This window comes from Euprymna scolopes, chromosome 1 (genome assembly GCF_053919585.1).
Source record: "Euprymna scolopes isolate OS-2025 chromosome 1, ASM5391958v1, whole genome shotgun sequence".
Lineage (NCBI taxonomy): Eukaryota > Metazoa > Mollusca > Cephalopoda > Sepiida > Sepiolidae > Euprymna > Euprymna scolopes.
This window is the reverse complement of record NC_136482.1, coordinates 52,693,478-52,714,444: the sequence shown is the minus strand read 5'-3', so window position 1 is coordinate 52,714,444 and position 20,967 is coordinate 52,693,478. Positions and strand designations below refer to the sequence as shown.

At 32.3% G+C, this 20,967-nt stretch overlaps 1 protein-coding gene across 4 annotated transcripts in view; it reads right to left on the bottom strand.

Annotated features, from left to right (window-relative positions):
* The window catches only part of LOC145295898 (uncharacterized), a 165,433-nt gene extending 156,262 nt beyond the window's left edge, over positions 1–9,171 (bottom strand). The window contains exons 1-2 of one of the 4 annotated variants that reach the window (XM_080141705.1): positions 8,917–9,171; positions 2,590–2,728 (exon numbers count right to left, since the gene is read on the bottom strand). In XM_080141705.1, coding sequence (XP_079997831.1) covers positions 2,590–2,632 — 43 coding nt within the window. In that variant the 5' untranslated portion in view covers positions 2,633–2,728; positions 8,917–9,171. Of the gene's footprint in view, positions 1–2,589; positions 2,729–8,783 lie in introns of those variants that run through there. The other 3 variants (XM_080141806.1, XM_080142071.1, XM_080141984.1) reach the window with 3 other exon arrangements.
* Positions 9,172–20,967: the final 11,796 nt, after the last annotated feature.

Below are 20,967 nucleotides of genomic sequence, written 5' to 3'. Positions count from 1 at the left end.
GTGACCATGGAATATAAGACATTTTTCAAATCTTAATGAAAATTGTGTAAACAAAAAACATCTTTACTAACGTAATATCTCAAAGAGTACTTATCCAGTTTATGCTTCATCTGACAACGTCGCACCTGCATTTTCCAGCAACTTTTCATAAACTGTCAGAAGATAAATTTCAATGAAAGCATAAAATTTATTAAAAGTAAAGAATTTTGGCAGATTTGCTGTTTAGTTGTACAAATAGGTCCCAACCCTGTTATAAAAAATTAAAAAAATAAGGACATGTGTCATCAGTATATATCCAGAAGTTTGTTTACGTATAATTTATTTTAGATTAACCACACTGTTTAACAAATAAAAGGATTAAATGTGTTTTATTTTATAATTAAAAATTTTAAACATTAAACAATGCAAATAATACATTGTTTAACAAATAAAAAATGAAGTTTTAAAATGATTAAATGTTTTATTTTATAATTTAAAATTTAAAACATTGAACAATACACATAAGATTTTGGTTTGATTTTACATTGTTCTCAGATGCATATAATGCGCGGAAACACTTCTCCACAATAATTCAATATTTAACTTCATTATTTCTTTTTGAGAACAAAAACCAACATTTTATTTATATTGTTCATTGTTTTTATTTTTAAATTATAAAATGAAACAATTTTAAAACTTCATTTTGCATTATTTCTTTTATTTGTTAAACAACGTGGTTAATTTAAATTTAATCATAGGATTACATATTTCATAATCACGTAAACATATACAAACTTCCGTTTACATTATATATCGGTATCAACCCAACATGTCCTTTTTGCTAAGGGGGTTCGAGGCTATTTATAAAACTAAACGGCAAATCTGACAATGTTTTTAAAAAATGACGCTATGTCAACGTCCTCCTCTCCATGTTAGTTTTTGTTTTTAAAATAGAAAGCCATTCTTAACATAGGACACCGCATTTTAAATAAATTGTCTGACAGTCTTCACTTCAGCATCTATTGTAACTTGCCAATACAAAGTTGCTGGAGCTGGATAAAGTTAGCCAATTTATTGATAGATGTTAAAATTGTCAGCTTAAACAGTTTCTTACAGAATTTGAATAGTATATAAACATTTTTGTAAGATTGATATAATGAATGTTTTGGAGTTAAATCAATTTAATATTACACAGTAGTAGGGAGGAAAGACTAGCAACTTTCTTTTTGAATGATAAAAAAAAACCCTCAAGGCTCTATTATGGTGTTTTAATGGAACTCCGAGAAGTGTAATAGGTGTATCAGTTTTTGTAGGAATTTTTGACACCCCTAACACGAAACTGCGAATAAAATATAAAAAACTATTAAAAGTCGGTTGTTTATTTTCTTTATGGATTATACTTCCAAAATAAACTATTAAAGTTCTTTTAAAAGTAATAGAAATATTTTTTATTTTTTGAACTTTAAAAAATCTATCAAAATTTTTCTATTGATTCAATTTTTACGATATTTTCAGGGTCAATGTGAAATTTTATGCTCTTTCCAATAAACCGAATACAATATTTTAAACAAACGTTCTTTTTCTTTGTTTAATTCACGCCCCCCCCATTTTCAAGTGTCTATTAAAAGTAAATTAATTTACTCAAAGTTTTATATATCACAAATTGAAGATAAAAGAATATATTCAAATTTAAAACAAGTGTTTTTAGAAATTTACCTGTAAAGTCTGAAGTTTAAAACCTTTTTAAAAAACTTGTTTTTTCTTTTGTTTTGTTTTTTGAAATGAAACCTTGATTCTTGCTCCTTTAATTGGGGAATAAAAAAAAAAAAAAAAATTAGGGCTTAAATTATATTTTTAGAGTAGTTATAAGCTTGGAAAGACAGGGGATCGAATTAATTCACGCTCCCATTTTGAAAAGTCTATTAAAAAGTAAATTTACTCACAAAAGTGTTATATATCACAAATTGAAGATAAAAGATCAATAATATATTCAAATTTAAAAAAAAAATTTTTTTTTTTTAGAAATTTACCTGTGAAGTCCTAAGTTTAAAACCTAAAAAAAAAAAACAAAAAAAAAAAAAAAAAAAAAACACGTTTGTTTTGTTAATGAAACCTTGGTCCTTGCTCTTAATTGAAAAAAAAAAAAAAATTTTTAATAAAAATTAGGGCTTGAATAACATTTTTCGAGGAAAGACTGGGTGGAATTATTCAATATTTTTCACAAAATTTCTGACACACCTAGTAGTGTAATATATTACACTAGTTTCAGTAAAACTCCATTTTGTAAAAATGGAAATTATTCCAAACGCATTTTCTTTGGATTAAATGTGGAAGATTTCAAATTTGAAATGATTCCTCAAAAATTTGTCTAGACAATTTATCGCATTCTGTTTAGGCAAGCCATCAACATTTACCAATTTATTTCCCTTTAAATTAGCTAAGGGTTAATTTTATCCATTTTTAATGCAAGGAAAATTCATCTTCAATAAGAGCATTGAATTGGGACAAAAATAAAAATTGTTTTAGTCTAAAAAGGATCTATTCGAATGTAGAAAAATGCACATCGTTTTCACTTCACACGTGCTGGTGTAAAACGAACATGTTGCTTACCGTTTTTGTAGTGTGATACCTCAAATAGATCTTTCGATTCCATTGGAGGGCACGATAAATCAAAATGGTTGCCAAAGTAACCGGAGATTATTAATCCACCATTTGCATGGGACTGCTTGTGCAAATCAATTCCTGGTTACTGCAAAAATGCAGAAGACAAATTAGAGAAATTTACGTTATTTAAAACTGGAATTTACTTACAGTAAAATTATTGAGTAGTTATCACTTGAGAACTAAAAATATGGTGGAACCTGGGTAGTGGAAATGATTTGTAAAAAATAAAATGGGAAATTATCTAGCAAAGTTAAAAATAAAACTGAAAAATGTGTCAAACTTTAAAAGCTACACAGATTGAGAAGTTTTCTTGCATTTGGTAAAAATTTCTAATTTTTTTTTTTTTTTTTTTTTTTTTTTAACTTTTCTAAGCATTTGCTAACAGATTAAAAATTAAAACTAGTTGCATTCGGTAAAGAATTTAAAAAAAAAATAAAAAATAAAAAAAAAAAGTATTTCTGCAGATTACAGAGTGCCTTTTTTTTTTTTAATGAATTAAAGTTAATTCAATTTTATAGAATCTTTATTTTAGGTGAAAATACAGAATAGTTACAACCCCCTCATGTTATTTTACCATGGTCCATAAACTGCAGAAGTACGGAATTTAATCCTAATTGATTCGATGTTTTTTAAGAGTGATCTTTCCAAGTGTTTGACTATATTTTGTAATTTTATATTAAAAGCACGATGAAAAGACCTTTTAGAAAGTCTAAATAAATCCGGGTTAGCAGAGAAAACTCCTTGTCACAATATGCAGTATATAAATAAGCACGGTACAAATTATTTAAAGCCAGTCAAGTATGAACTGGAAAAGTTAAACATGGCAGATTTTTAGTTCAATAAATGCAAGATTACTTTTAAAGCTTGCATTCAACATTAGTTCGGTAAAATCCAATAAACATTTCAATAGCCAAAAGGCGAGCACACACAATGAAAACGTGGTTCATGAACGCAAGACAATGTAATACAATTTCTTTTTGGATAAATTAAATTTTAATTATGAAAATTATTTGGAGTAGAATGGGTTTTGACGTTAAATTACCTTTATTTAAATGCGAAACTGAAGTGAAAACTGAACCGAATTTTCTTTTTTTTTTTAATAAACCCTAGACAAGGCTATGCATACATAATTATAGTGGATAATTTTCTACTTAACAGGAAGTTTTGCTTGAAAATTCAAAATGTTCACATAACTAAAAAAAAAAAAAAAAAAAAAAATGAATAAAATAAATCGGGTTTAATCTATTGGATGTTGTAACCAAGCCAATATTGGTACTAGCACATACATCCTTTGAACCAGACGTAACTCAGTGTTCGCCGGAACATGTCAATAACTTTGGTTTAGCTGCTGTCTGACGTAACATTGATCAGCCAACCAAACCACACCGCCGCGCGCTTAGTTTCACCTCTTTGCGAGTCCTACTCTCGATCAGCAGACGGGAAATTGGATAAATATTGGAAGAAAAAATGCTATCATTGGAAGAGATAAACAAAACATGAATTCGACCGTCTTGACAAGTCAACAGCGGAAACTACTGGAAAAACAATACAATATGCGGCCACAAGAGCAAGCATTACCGACGACAGCTGAAGATGTGCGAATGTGACAGCAATCCAGACTGGGACCTTCGCTAAATTTCGGAAAAAAAAAAAAAAAAAAAAAAAAAAAGATCCAAACCCCTAAAATACAAAAATTTGTTCCAATTTGCCTTCACCTTAAAAAAAAAAAAAAAAGTTCTTTCCAATTTTCCTTTAAAAAATTCAATTCACATTCTTACACAAAAAAAAAAAAAAAAAGTTGTTCCTTTGAATATTGCTTGAAAATATTTGCTTAAAATTATTTGACAAAGAAAAAGGACTCATCACTTCAGTGAAGTGAAGTGATGAGTCCTTTGCGGTTAATAAAAATTACAGTACGTTTTCTTTTTTTTGGGGGGGGGACGTTTCTACGTTTAACATTTTGCTATTTTCCTTTACGTAGCGTTTTTGATTTCATCGGCATAATCCGGCTGTTTTTACGCCATGCTCCAGAGAAAGCCAAGTTACGTCTGGTTCAAAGATGCTTCTAGCACAGTGTTTTGTTTCAAGAAATTTTTATTTTGACACTTATTATGACCCCCCCCCCCAAAAAAAATCCTTAATTTTTTGCATTTAAGATTTGTTTTAACACTAATTTGTAAACAATATCATTGGCGGGGGGGGGGGGCAGTTAAAAGAAAAGGGAAACTCGTTTAGGTCTGTTACAAACAAAAGAGTTACTCCTCGGCACTTGTGAATTTTGCGACAATGTTAATTATCCATTAACATCGACTAAACAAAAATACGCATTTTTTGCCAGAGAATTTGGGACATTACCTGGATAGATTTGGGATGTTTTCCACCGATTTTAAAGTGAATTTTAAAGTTTGAAACTTTAGTGCTGGCTGAGCGCTTTATTTAAAAACGAAAATCAAGTTGAAAACATTCTGTATCCAACGTAGAAGATAATGTAATTCTGGCAGACATTTTTTTTTCCACAACCGAGCAGTTAATACGCATACGTATAACTGAAGCAGACGGCAAAAATAGGGTGGTTATTTCGAAAGACGTTAACATGGGGTGGTTCGCACTCGCATTACTAATTCCTGAGCTGTGAAAAAAATAAATGCCTGCCAGGAATTACGTTGGATGAAGGTTTTCATATCTAGTAAACTACTTTATCAGCCCCAAATTTAACTGATATTCGGGTACTCTTGACTCGGATTCTCAGGAATTCCTGTCAAGCATGGATCGGGCGAGACCGACAATCATCGGTTTCAGCCGAGCGTTGTTCAAATAATGAAACGCTAAATAGACTTTTTCTGAGCGTACCAAATCGCAAAGCCGAAACACTCCTTACAATCAATGAAACTTTGCCTTTTGGCCAAGATCAAAGTGTAGTATCTTTTCAGATGCGGCACTTCCATTTCTGGTTCTCTTTCAGTGGAGGAGAAATCCTTCACGACTGAGAATTTCTGTCCCGTGGTGAGGCATTGTAAATAGGTACAATAATAAACATTCTGCCGGGGACTTATAGTCGTATATCCGACTGTTGGAAGGGCCTATAACGAAGTAGAGGAAGAAGGATTCCACCAACGACTGTGAATCATAAGTATGCATTTTGTAGACCCCGCGACGAAGGCAACAAGTCGAGAGGATGTGGTAAGGAAGCAAAACAAGAATGTGGGACCAACCGCGAGATTCTGGGTACATATTTACTTGAATTTATGATGGAGAAAAAAAAATTCGGAAACTATCCTTGTCTCCATCAAATCACATTTCCGAAAGCTACCCGGTTCTTGGGGAGTTTCTTCCGGTTTCCTCTACCCCCACCCCTCTTGCGGTCGATGGCCGTTTCAACAGTCGACCTAAGTAAAAGATTCCTTAGGAAATATCCTTATCTTGAAAAAGTTCTGCCGGCAATGAGCAGCAAAAAAATTGTACTTACACCTAACAATTTACGGTTAAAATAAAATAAAACGTTCATCTTTTCTTGAAAAGAAAGAAACACTTTAAATACTTTGCACAAAATAAAAATATTTTCAGTTCTTTAAAAGGTAGGTTTTTATTTTGGATTATTTGCATTTTTTTTTTTTCGGTTTGTTTTAAAAATTAGTCTGCGTCGGTTACAATGCTCGGCTTAAACCGATGATTGGCAGTCTTGCCCGATCCATGCTTGACGGGAATTCCCCAGAATCTGGGTTAAATTAGGCAAGAGTTCAGATATTAGTTGTCAGCATACCCAAAAACCTGTAACGGTCAACATTTCGAATCTGAACTGAGTTGTAGTTAAAGTAAAAAAGTTTAAATTTTGAATTGGAAAATACTATACTTATCTGTAACATCCGGAATACCCTGGCCAAATCACTGCTTAAAAAAAAAAAAAAAAAAAAAAAAAAAAAAAAATCGTCCGCGTCCAAACTTAAGACCAGACCGGAAACTTTAAAATGAAACTGTGTGTGTGTGTGTGTATATATATATATATATATATATATATATAATTTTGCTGGGTCTTTTTTTTTAATTGTAGTTCAGGCATGCATTTACTAGAAAATACCGAATTATTTCGTTATCCTTACTAAAATAAAATTGATTTTTTTCTTCATGCGTACCTATTTTACCGTTATTTTAGTAAGAACGAATTTCTATTTTGTTACCTTTCTTAATAAAATGACAAAGTTGTTAGTTTCGTTTCATGCACACTTGAATAAAATTCGAAAAACACCGGTTCATTTATTTGGATAGAAAGTAATTCGTTCTTACTAAAATAAGGAAATCTTTTCTGGTACCTGAACTAAAATTTTAAAAAAGTGCAGCATGCTCCATAGCGTTTATTCCTATAAATGTTTCACGTGAAATTTATAGCGATTTTTGAAAAGTGGCAGGATTGTCAACCTCCAACTTTAAATTAAAACAATACATCGGTAAACACTGTTTTTCGAGCTGAATAAATGTTACATTGAATAACACGAAAAATATATCCAGTTAGGTAGAAAAGTAACTTATCTTGCCTTTGATAACATTTGTTATATATTTGTTTTTTGACAACTTTTTCGAATCTTTGTGTACAGTAATTAAGTTTAACTACACGTATTGAACAAATTTACCTTGAAGTTGCAATTAAATGTTTTTTGAATAGCGTTTTTTCGAATTAATATATAATTCGTTGAATTGCCAAGAAAAAGAAACTCTGTAAACATTTTTAAAAGATTAAAATTCCATTATTTCAAAATGTTTCGTTACATAAATTTTTGGTACTAGTGCAGTAATTGATCCGTGCTGAAATAACATTTAAAAAGCCATTTTTAACATGGGCAGGGGAGGGTGTTTTGTACCTATTTACAATTGAATAAAAAAATCATAAGACTTTAATTAAACTTGGAAATACGATTTTAAAAAATAGCGCGGATCAATAAGTGCACTAGCACCAGATTTTTAATTAATTTTTTTTTTTAATATTAAGTTTTTACATAAACATGGCTCTTGTCATGTATTTTATCGCCAGATTAAAACATTTGCATTCATTTTGTTCGTCTTTTTACCGAACAAAAAATGGAAGGCTGCAGGTAACCAAAAGAACATTCAACAAAACCGTATTTCATTTAATATACAAATGTTTATAATATTAAAATCTGTAAATCTTAAAACCTAAAATTATAAAGATTTTGCAGTTTGAAGATAAACAAAGGTTAAAAAAATAAATGAATAAAATAAAATAAAAATAAGTCGCTTCTGCTTTTTCGTAGTTCGTATAGTTAACAAGTCTGACGTCACGGGAACATGCGCTCCGTTTTTTCACATTGTTCTCCGCAAATTCACTTAATTTCATCAAGTAGTTTTTGTTTTACAGCGAAAAAACAATTTATGACACCGAGAAAAAGGTTCGATTTATAGGAAGAAAAACTAGCATTAAAGATGGGAGGGAGTATCGGCGCTTTAACTGGAGTTATCTGTGACATTTCTATATCTGCCTTCCACGCGCTCTCAAAGAAACGTTTTTCCGCTGTAAAAAAAAAAAAAAAAAAAAAAAAAAAAAAAAAAAAAAAAAAAAAAAAAAAAAAAAACTCGATCAAATTAAGTGAATTTTTTTTTTTCGGAGATCTTCAGTTCAAAAACATTCTCGTTAAGAATGGCTTTTTAAATAACGTTATTTCAGCACGGATCAATAAATGCACTAGTACCGAAATTTCGGTAGATTTAAATATATTTTGTTGGAATTTCCAAAATAAATATGGAGGGGGGGGCACGCACTAAAAAAAAAACTATTTCCCCTCATATTTTACGGAAACTGCATCTTATGTAATTTCTGTACTTGTACATTAAAAAATAAAAATATCGAGAAAAAAAAAAAAAAAAAGTTATTGTACGTATCCGTTTTGAACTAAAAATCTCTTTAATCAAGATTATGAAAATATCAGAAAAAGGTTATATTGTACGATACGTACAATATAACCTTTTTCCGATATTTTCATTATTTAATGTCTTGATTAAACTGTACAAGTAAATGAGTTAAAAAAAAAAAAACTATACAAAATACTGTTAGAAACTCGCTCACTATGACAGTCCGTGGGTTTTTAAGTTTTGTATAGTTTATTTTTTTAACTCAATTTTCCCAAACTTACCGTGTTCAAGAGAGTCGGGCGCCATTTTAAATTTTCCAATACATCGGTAAACACTTTTTTTCGAGTCGAATAAACAGACATGCTTGAATAAAAATACAAGTATCCAGTTAAGTAGAAAAGTAGCTGATTTTACCTTTGATAATGTTATATACATTGTTTTTTGACAACTTTGTCGAATCTGTGTATAGTAACAACCAAATTTTTGGTCGACCTAGACGAGAGGATCCAAAATGGCCGACCAGGACTGAGATATGACACGTGACCGGATGTAAAGGAAGAAATATCTCATGTATTTAATTTTTTTTTTTAGATTAGGTCTACCTCCACAACTTTCTTTTAAATGACAACTTTTAAAGGTTTTCGACTATGCTGAATACAGAAATCGCATTGAAATTTTCAATAAGTAGTTATCGAGATATAAAAAAGTTGTATTATGCATTGTATTCTTTGGTGGCCATCTTTTTACGCGCGTAGATTTGTTTGTGGCGCGCGGAACAAAGATAGCCGCCAAAGAATACAATGCATAATAAAACTTTATATCGATACCTACTTATTTCTGCAAAATTTCAATGCGATTTCCGTATTCAGCATAGTCGAAAACCGGTAAGAGTTGTCATTTAAAAGAAAATTGTGGCAGTAGACCTAATCTAAAAATTTACCGAATTCTCGAATAATTAGACAAATTGAAGTGGTAAAGATGGTACTCATGAACTTATTGATCCGTGCTGCTGAAATGATAACGTCATTTGGAGAGGGTGTTTTGTAGCTATTCTGTACTTTAACCTTACAATTGAATAAAAAACATTCAAATTTTAAACTTGGAAATACGATTTAAATAAATAGCGCGGATCAGTAAGTGCATTAACACCAGAAAGCTTATACCAAATTACTTTTTCTATTTCCGAACAATTTTTTTTAGAGTGATTATGCGTCCGTTACCGCGCTATTCAAATAGTATTTTCAAATTAAATTCATCGGAAAAACTAAATTTATTTACGTTTCATTGGGGATGAAACACCGCACGAACAAAAAGAAAGGAAAAAAAAAGCGGAGGGGGGGGGTATTTGCCGTGATACTGTCGACAGAGTACCACGTGATCAACTTTTAAGCTGAAAACGAACGAGGCTCGAATTTCAGACCCCTGTGCGCTATTTGCACCTAGCCGTAACCCCCTTACGGGGGTCATTTACGAGTCGAAATGTTAAATTATTCAAAAAAATTAAATTGAACAGCAACTAAAAAGCATACAATATTTACAAAAAAAAAAAAAAAAAAAAAGCTTGCAAAATGGAGTAAAAAACGAAAAATATTGTTAACAATAACAATTTTATTTTGTGTGAATGTATGAAAAGGGGGAAAAAAAAAAAGGTTACATTCAATTTGGCCTAAATGTTGAAAAAATGTGTTTAGGCCTTCTCCCGTTGGACGAGAGGACACATTTTTCATTTGTAGAGTTTCTTGTTGGAAATGATGAAAATTAGAGAAAAATGGAAGAGGGAGGAAAGGAAGTAGAAGAGTCACGTGACAGCGACGCAACTCAGCCGGTGGATTTTTTTTTTTTTTTTTTTTTTTTACGCGGGATTTAATATACGCAATTTAAAAGTTGTTGCAATAAAAAAAAAAAATTTAAGAAATCAGTTGTTTAAGCTTTTTTTTTTTTTAACGGCGAATTCGCACATTACTAATGAACTTAAAGCAGAAAAAACTGATTAATAAAAATTGGGAAAGGGGGCGAAAGTAAGATTTTTCTTGGTAAAACTGTACTTGGTTTGAAATTTTCATGAATTTAATGTGTGCAAGTGTTAGTGTGTCTTCAAAAATAATGAAATTTACCAGCTGGAATTTATGTTTTCGAGAGTTCCTTGCGAGTTCTTTCTCCCAGGTCATCCATTTATGTTGCTGCGCTCGTGGGCATTTTACCACCGAGAATTCCCTCTGGAACCGCCATATGAATCTGAACCATTGGTACATTCTCTAGCAAAATGGCCAGGTTCTCCACATTTGTAGCAGCCACCACCGCCGCCGCCACCACCGCCGCCGCCACCATAACTGCGACCACGGTTGCCTCCGCCGCCGCCACCACCGCCGCCGCCACCAGAGGTACAATCTCTGGCAAAATGTCCACCTTCACCACATCGGAAACAGTTTCCGCCGCCGCCACCGCCGCCGCCGCCTCCATATCGGCCGCCGCCTCCGCCTCCATATCGACCGCCGCCGCCACCACCATAACGTCCACCACCACCACCACCACCGCCATAATCATCTTGAAATGTTCCATCAAGAACCTGTTCAATCATATTTTTGGCAGAATCTTGACTTTCTGGGTTTCCCATAATTTCAATTCTTCGTTCACCTCTATCGTCAGAATCATTATTATGAATCTTGATGCGAGCTCCAGAGGTTTGCTCCATCTCACGGATCCTTGAACCTCCTCTGCCAATAATAGCTCCTACGCTTGAAGAAGAAATTGACATGAATATAGAATTACCACCACCGCCATCATCATCATATCTGGAGGACTGCGGAGGTCTTCTATACATTTTAAATTTGTATTTTATGAAGAGTTAAAAACCAGTAAACCGATGCGGTGAAGCGACTGAGTGAAAAGAAAGTTGTTCTGAGAAGCGCGTCGCTGATTGGTCAATTTTTAAACCTCTTCACTTCTCGTTCGAAACAAAGCTTAATCTCGCGTTACTTTGTGTCTGCCGGCTTTCCTTCCCTCACCCCTAAATTTTCCGTTGAATTTGTTTATTTTAACTAAAAAAGATATTAAAATTATAATTAAAAAAAAAATAAATAAATAAAATGCATTTTTGATGTTAAATACTGTAATGATTACTGCACTGTTTGTTTTGCATGCACTCGAGAATTAAAAGCAAAAGGTGAATTTATATTCTACCAGATAGAAATAAACTCGATGATTGGGGGGGGGGGTGAAATAAACTTTAATTATTGACCAGCGAAATGTTTTTTTTTTTAATTATGAAAGTCTTACTTTAATTAGCAGTTGAGTGATGAGATTTAAAATTTTGGTACTCATGCACTTATTGATTAGTGCTGAAATAATAACGTTATTTTTTAAAAAGCCATTCTTAACATGGGGAGGGGAGGGTGTTTTGTAATTTGTACCTATTCTGTACTTTAACCTTACAATTGAATAAATAAATAAAAAAACATTTAACTTGGAAATACGATTTTAAAATAGTGCGGATCAGTAAGTGCATTAGCACCAACATTTTACGTAAAATAATCCTAAATTACAGATTTTTAACAACGATTACATATCACAATTATCTTATTTCGCAGATGCCCTTTGTTATAAAAAAAAAAAAGTGGGGGGAGAGGGCAAATCTAGCGCATCCGCCGCATCCCCTTACATTTTTTTTTTTAGATGTTAAACAGGAATTTTCTTTTAATTATAAAATTTATAAAATAAATGATGCTACAAGCTTTATGTCTGACTATCGGTACAAAGTAGTGAATATCTTTATTTTTAGGAAATTTTTGTTAATCTGTTTTAGAGGGGTATAACCAGAATATTTCAGGTAGCATGCCTCCGCAGGAGAACAAAGTCTTATACAAAATCGGCTTTTTAACGTGGGGAAAATTCAGCTCCCTAAAGTGAGCGCTCTGGATGGAGACAAAAATAAAACGTGTCTCAGTCTAGAAGGATTTCTGACGAGCGGGGACAAAATAGATATTGATTTTAATCTGAAAGCCAGGAAAGTCATTTAAGCTTATATATTTCTCTGGCCTCATTAAAAAGACAATTGTGATAATTAACATCAAAATGCACTTATCAAAAAAAAAAAAATTGAACTAATAAGACTTCGTTTAATTTTTTAAAATTGATATTTTATTTTTCTATGCCGATATCTTAAACTTTGAAAAAGAAGAACCACTATTAGGGACACGAAACGGTCGTTGCGTTTAGGCTATTTGTCCCCATTACAGGGATTGTTTTTGTCACATAACACACACAAATGCATTTATTTAGGCTTTGAGTCGAATCAATGCAAAGTGTGCCTGTCAGCAAATTCATAATTTTTTTTTTTTTTTTTTTTTTAGTGGATGAGCGGGGACACATGTGAAAATAATCTTTTGCTGAAAAACACGCAGAGTTTCTTCTTTGTAATTAAAAAAAGATAAATACTTTTTGCTTGCCACCCCATGAGGGCCAGATTAGAAATAAGTTCAGTTTTTAATGAATACAGTTCACATCAGTGATCGAAGATAAAAGATCAAGTGTACTGTAGTATAGCACCTCGGAAAATTAGGCAATTTTAGGATATTTGTACAGTTTAATCAGGACATTAAAAATGAAAATATCGAAAAAAGGTTACGCATCCGTTTTAAACTGAAGATCTCCGAAAAAAATTTCGGGTTTGTATTACACATAGATTCGAAAAAGTTGTCAAAAATAAAATATATAACAAATAAATGTTATCAAAGGCAAGATAAGTTACTTTTTTTTACTTAACTAGATACTTTTTTAGTGTTTTTATTTAATGTAACATGTTTATTCAGCTCTAAAAACATAGTGTTTACCGATCTATTGGAAAATTTAAAATGGCGTTCGACTCCCTCTTTAACACAGTAAGTTTAGGAAACTGAGTTAAAAATAAAAAATATTATACAAAATACTGTTAGAAATTCGCTCAATATGTTACAGTGACATGGCTAACATATATTCGGTGGGTTTCTAACAGTATTTTGTATAGTTTCTTCCTTTCTTCACCTCCAAAAAATATATATAATAACATGATTATATATATATATTTGTAGTCATCGACATACAGTCCTGTTTCGTTGTATCACAACTCATCAGTGCCGCTAGACTAGCATCTCTCCCAAGCCAATGATTGAACCTAGAACCGTCGTGTTGGCAGTCGGCAGTTCTCCCACTCGACCATGGAATTGACGCCCGTAAATAACTCGTCGGAATGTCTATTTAAATAGACACCCGTCACCACTTTTATAGTGCTCAAATCGTCTGTTCGTAAACAACTAGCTTCGCATTTTCAGGCAATTAAGTAGCGGGTACTATATATATACTAGCAAAAGTACCCGTCGTTGACTGGGTTCAAAAACAGCCTACAGCAAATGAACTCTGATTTATGAAAGTATGATAGGTTATGAAAAGGAAGGGTTGTAAAGAGATAGCTTCGAATTTGGGGGTATCAAAACCAAAGCAAAATATGATCGAAGTAAAAATAAAATAGATAAACCTCATAATTTATTATACCATACCTGTTCACATTGAAACACTCATCACAATATTCTGTGGATCTATATGAAAAAACCTTGTTAAACTTTGTGACATATTTACATTCTATGGAGGTCAGGCGCGAACAAACATCCCATAATTTTATTATGCCATATTTCTTCAAACTGAAACATAATCATCAAAATATACTTACGCAGATAGATATGAAAAGTCTTTATTAAAGTTTGTGCCTATTTGCATTCTGTGGAGGCCAGGCACGAACGCAGACCTCACAATTTTATTATACTATCCCTATTTAAGTTAAAACATACTTATCAAAGTATTCTAACATACTTATCAAAATATTCTCATGTGCATCTATATAAAAAACACTTGTAAACGTTTTTTTTTTTTAAATTTTTTATTTCCATACTTTGTGGACCAGGCGCGAACGCAGACCCCACAATTTTAATGAACCACCGTTCTGCCAGATCAAACATACCCATTCCTGTGTCTCGATACATCTTCTATCATTATATGTTATCAGTTTTCTATAATAGTCAACCATATAGGAGCCTATTCGTGACCAGACACACACACAGCTTTATATTATAGATATAAATTTAAGTTTTATAATATCTTTTTTGTTTATTAAATCGTTAGGTGAAAGTGCAAAATAGTTACAAGACACCCGCCAGCCTGATAACATAAGTTCATAAGTACCAATAAAGTGATTTTTAATATCGTATTCAGCTTCATTTATAACAAGGGGCACTTTAATGAATGGTTTATTTTATTGTCACTACACCGTAATCACGTGATTAAAATTTTGGCAGGCGAAAAATTGGGAGACAAAAGAATCAGGAGAACATGAAATTCAATATTTTGGTTTTCGTTCTAATTCTGAAAAAGCACCTTTATTTTTTTTTTTTATTCTCTTACATCTGAAAAATAAAATGTTTACTTTTTACCGTTGGGAGTATGTACATCAAGAAGGTACAAGTGCTACAAGTTCATAAAAGCACATTCTATTAATATATTTGTAAAACAGACACAAAAATGTGGCATTGCGGCGATGAAATAGGCTGGAGCTTGTGGCTGGTAGTGTGAGACTGCGAGACCTATTAGATTCTATGCTCTTTTTAGGACCCTGGTTCAGAGTGAAAGACTAGTGGCAGATTCTCCAGCTCAGATGTGGCAACAATTCCATGCATGGGTAAATTGTAGTTTTGTGATGATAGTATGCTCTCTGGCATGAATCTTTTCTTGCACGGTAGAGGGAGCCCACCTTCTTTCCAGCACTCTTGGCAACACCCTTACTGTTGACTGAATGTTAGGCCAAGTAGTTTGAAAGATGTTCTCTTAGATAAGGTGCTATGGTAATCAATAGTCGAGAAGGTTTTTTTTTTTTTTGTAGTTGTTAAAGGAAAGGAGTTAGTCTTAGTAGAATTAAAGGTTACTAACCTATTACCGCTAATTCCACTAGTGACTGAAGGTAGTTTTGAAGATTTCTGCCATTGCCTTGGATATATGTTCATTCGTTTTTTTTTTGTTTTTTTTGTTTTGTTTTGTTTTGTTTAACGGCATATCAACCCTTTGTGGGTTATTTAATGCCGAATCCAGTTATTTTGGGAATAGTATTCGATGTTGTATTTTGAATCATTAGTCCGTAACTTTTGATTTGGTTGCTTTATAGTGGATTTTGTCATTTTTGTTCTCTGCCTTGCAGAATATGATTGGGTTTTGCAATGGAAGGGGGAAAAGAGTTACAGTATTATTTAGTCCTGTATTATGAATGTACTTATATTGTTGATAGTGTTTTATATTCAAATTGTCCTCATTCTTAAGGAAGGTTTCTTGGAGATAAATAACCAAAGGATTAAATTTGGTTTGCAATAATAAAATTTCATTGTAATTTGCCTTCAATCCACAGAAATTCCATTGGATTTTCTTGTAATTCATGAGGATTTTTTTTTTGGTTTGAGGAGTAATTTCAGTTTCCATGTCTTCTAATTCCGTAAATCTATTTGTAGTAGTAGTAGTAGTAGTAGTAGTAGTAGTAGTAGTAGTAGTGGCTTCTGTTTGTGGTAATTTCTTTATATTATTTTGTTTTTTGGTAGATGTATTTTTTGTTTGTTTTTCAAGTGTGTTTTTTTAACCACAGGGAAGACGTATTAGTGACCTGTGTGGTCTTTCTTTTAACTGATTTTGTTTTTCCTTAGTTTTGTCTTTTTCAGCATCTGCACGACGTACTGGTGATTTTTGTGGTCTTTCTTTTGATCGACTTTGTTTTCTTGGATGTTCTGATTTTGGTTGAGAATTTGTTTTATTGGTAACATTAGTTGATGATTTAATGGGATGATTAATTTTTGATGATATGTTTCGTTTGATTTCATTTATAAATTTGGGCCAGTCATATGGTCCCAATTTGTTTATTAGTATTTCGTATTTGGAGTCTTAGTGTGTCTTGGTTAGTGATGTTGGATGATATACAACTTGAGGTGACTTGAGAGTATGTCTTTTCCTTCATGTATCCATCTACTATTTTCCTGGCTTCAAGGAAGGAGATGTTTTTGGTATGTTTTATTGACACTACTTCCTTTTCTTTCTTCCAGATTCTGCATGCTCTAGCATAAGCAGAATGGTTTTCTCCACAATTTGCACATTTGCAATCAAGATTGCAGTCATTGACAATGTGGTGTGAATCTCTCTGGCCACATCTGCCGCACACTGCTCGTCCCCTACATGCATCCTCATGGTGCCCAAACTTCTGGCATTTAAAACACCGAAGTGGGTTTGGTATAAATGGTTCAACTTTTTCAACGTTGAACCAAGACCGTCTTAAAAGACAAGATGGCCGGTGGGCAAAAATAATTTAATCTGCTGACGTCATCATGGATAGTCCCTTAGTTGCTTGACACCAGTAGTCACCGTAACGTCTTGAAGTCAGTGTAATATTACTTTTTTTATTAAAATGCCTTCACGGTGCATCGTTCCAAATTGCCGAGGAAATTATCGTAAAGGACAAAAATTGACAGTATTTACATTTCCGAAAGATAAAGAATTATAATGCATTTAAAAAAAAAAAAAAAAGATTTTACACCATCTCCATTCAGCAAAGTAAGTTTTAACGTGCTCCCCCCCTGTATTTAAAACGATGTAACTATAATTTAATTCAATATTATCATCCTAAGTTTTTTACCATTCAAAAGAAGAAGCTTCAAATAAATTGCTAATATTAAAAAAAAATTTTTTACAGCATACAAAACTAATGAAAATGCGAGACAACATCGACTCTTTAAAACACGTTCTTTTGAAGAGACGATTTTTTTAAGCTGTTGACACACATGTTTTAAAAATCTAGCAAAAATTAATTTTCCTGAAATTTTTCAATATTTAAAAATAAATTATGCTGGCTGATAAATTTTTTAAACTTTTTTTTAAAGCTAGAAAGATAAAATTTAAAAATACTTATTTTTATATATATATATATATATATATATATATATATATATATATATATGTATATATATATATATATGAAACTAAACTAAAAAAAAAAAAACGCGCGTTCACTCGTGGTCTTACAGTTCATTTCATTAACTTAATTGGGTTTGTATTACTGTACACATAGATTCGAAAAAGTTGTCAAAAAACAAATATATAACAAATAAATGTTATCAAAGGCAAGATAAGTTACTTTTCTATCAAATATTTTTCGTGTTTTTATTCAATGTAACATGTTTATTCAGCTCGAAAAACATACAGTGTTTACCGATGTATTCGAAAATTCAAGATGGCGTCTGATTCTCTCTTTAACACGGTAAGTTTGGGAAAAGGTATTATAAATAATAAACTAGACAAAATACTATTAAAAACCCGCCGAATACATGTCAACCTATGTCACGGTAACATATATTGAGCGAGTTTTTAACCGTATTTTATCCGGTTTTGTATTTATAACACCTTTTCCCAAACTTACCGTGTTAAAGAGAGAATCAGACGCCATCTTGAATTTTCCAATACATCGGTAAACACTGTATGTTTTTCGAGCTGAATAAACATGTTACATTGAATAAAAACACGAAAAATATATCCAGTTTGGTAGAAAAGTAACTTATCTTGCCTTTGATAACATTTATTTGTTATATATTTGTTTTTTGACAACTTTTTCGAATCTATGTGTACAGTAATACAAACCCACGTATTTTAACAAACTGAAAATATGCATATAAAAAAATGATTTTGCATGTTATTTTTGTTATGTGGTGAAATAATCTTAAATAAGAAATATGATTTTTTCTTTAGGTTAATTATTTTTTTACTGTGCAATATTTCATGAATTTATTAAAAATATTGTTTTTGATTTTTAAAAAATATTGTGGTTCATTTGCATTTAAAAATATTGTGATTCATTTTGATTAAAAAATATTCATTTTGATTTTAAAAAAATATTGTTCATTTTGATTAAAAAATATTCATTTTGATTTTAAAAAAATTCATTTTGATTAAAAAAATAGTTTAATTTTAATATTTGTTTATTGTCTTAACTCATATCAAATGTTTTGCTTGTGTTCTGCTTCAAATATTCATAATCTTACATGCATAATTTTCATTTAATTATATTAAATAAACTTCAAGTTTACTACAAATCAAATCGTGTTCCTTCACTTTTTTAAAATGTAATTTATAAGTAATTAAAGAACGCATTCTAATCTTTAAAATCTATAATACAACGAAATATTCAATTGCTTATAATACTTAAACAAACAACTTGTGTCTTTTTTATTATTTTTTTATTATTAATATTAGATGAGTTTCAGTATAAATCATCATGTTCTTTCTTTATTTCTTTATTTTAATCCAATTTTGAAGTTTTGTAACGCTGTCTGTAAAAATTACTGTTCATTATTGACAGTCTAAGAGTTCCACATATCTTGCTTGTTGGAACCTCGGCGATGACGTCATTTTTTCAGCTGGCCGGCCATCTTTATAATGAAGGCCACGGTTGAACCCAATTTTGATTTCTTTTGGGATAGTGGGTCTATCGAACTGCATAATGTAAGTGTTTGTATGTATAGTCTGATTCTCTATTTTTATTGTAATTCTTTTAACGTTTATTACTCCTTAGTTTTTAAGTTCTTTTGTTATCTCTTCAGTAGTGCACATTGATAGGTCTTTCGATTTTATTACACCTTTGGATGTATTCAGATTCTTGTGTGGATAAGTTTTGATATTTATGTTGTGGAAAGTTTTCATTCCTAGGAGAAAATTGGTATGTTTTTCTCTTTCCACTTCCACCAGTAGGGTTTTATTTTTTTAAGTTTTTACATTTTTGGGGGTAATATATGCCAATATAATTTTATGTATAATAAACAGTGATAAGTCAGTTATTTTCTTCGGTGGATTCCAATACGATAAATTTTGAGGATGTTTGATGTAGTTCATTATCTGAACTATCCGAGTCAACGTGTTGGCGCTTGGAGTTTTTATACTTGGCCATATATATATATATATATATATATATATATATATATATATATATATATATATATATATATATATATATATATATATTTTAAATTCATTGTTTACACTCCCCACGCACCTCGGAGTCCAATATTGGGGCATGTTAAGGGGGAAGCCCATTTGCCTTGTCATACCAGGTCTACATAAACAGTATAACAATGGAAATGGAAGCATAGTAATGCCCTTTTTTAACCAGGTTACCTACTAAAACCAGCCCATATATCTATTTACCAAATTACACATGACTCAAACTTACTGTTTTACCCGTACTATATTGCACTCGCATCTCATGCCCTGCTATCATCTAAAATATAGTTTGGGCACAACTCGTAGTTCAATTCTTAACACCTACTCACACTCTAATATTATACTAGACCCAAGCTCACATGAATAAAAAAAATAAATAAAAAAATAACAGGAAAAAAATAAAAAATATATATATACAAAAGAGAAAGCCTCAAACCACATTATCTCCTCCTAACAAGCCTCCTTACAATCATAGTTGCTTACACTGCATGAGCTCTACTCAACCCCTTTATCCAGTAACAATGAAATAACAATGTCCCTAATCCACTTTGAGGAGTGTAACTATTCAGCAGATATAACCTCTACAAACTAACCCAATAACATTAACTAACCACGCGGGGTCGCAGAAATACCTGGATTAGAACCCAGGCGTGGAGCAAACCCTCTCAGTGGTGACGGACCCAGTAGATCTTTCCAGATCATCCGTCTAGGAGAAGGAAAACTCTGAAACTAAACCAAAGAGGAGGGAGGCCTCTTCAGTCTTGGATGACAACCTTCCTAGAGCTGGTGACTCAATCAAATTACCGGTTTGCAAACCTAAAATGCTTAAGGAGTAGATAGGTCCTGCCTATCGCCCGGCTTCCATACTCCTTCTCTGCCTATTAGTCAGGCGCAGAGATACTATCACAGTGATTCGACAGAAACACCCAGTGGTAGATCTTGTTTCTTGTCTAGGGCAATGAACGCCGTTTCCCCACTCCCGACACACCCCACCCCTAAAGCTGGGCACTTGAGAATGCTTGAGTACCACATATGCCTGAGCAATTAGATTGGGTTGACCTTCCTCTGATGGGTTGAGGGTACCGGATTGACAGTTACTGGCTGCTGTTTCCGCCTGGTAGTACAGGAGCCCTAACTCTTTGGTAGCGCTTAGAGCGGCTGCTCCATCAACAGTTGAATAATATTGGGATGTTTGCAGTGCCATGGCGCGCATGGAAAGGGACTCTGCACTCATCCCCGGTGGGCTTTCCTGAGGCCACAGTCCTATTTGATGGAGGGTCAGCTGATGGTCTACTTGTGATGCATGTGTGATATTCTACATAACCTCCTGTTCGGCTTCCCCTAACCCAACTGAAACTCGTTAAAAAACATGATGACAGTACAATCTAAAAATAAGCTTAAACCAGGTTTAGGGTCAAACAA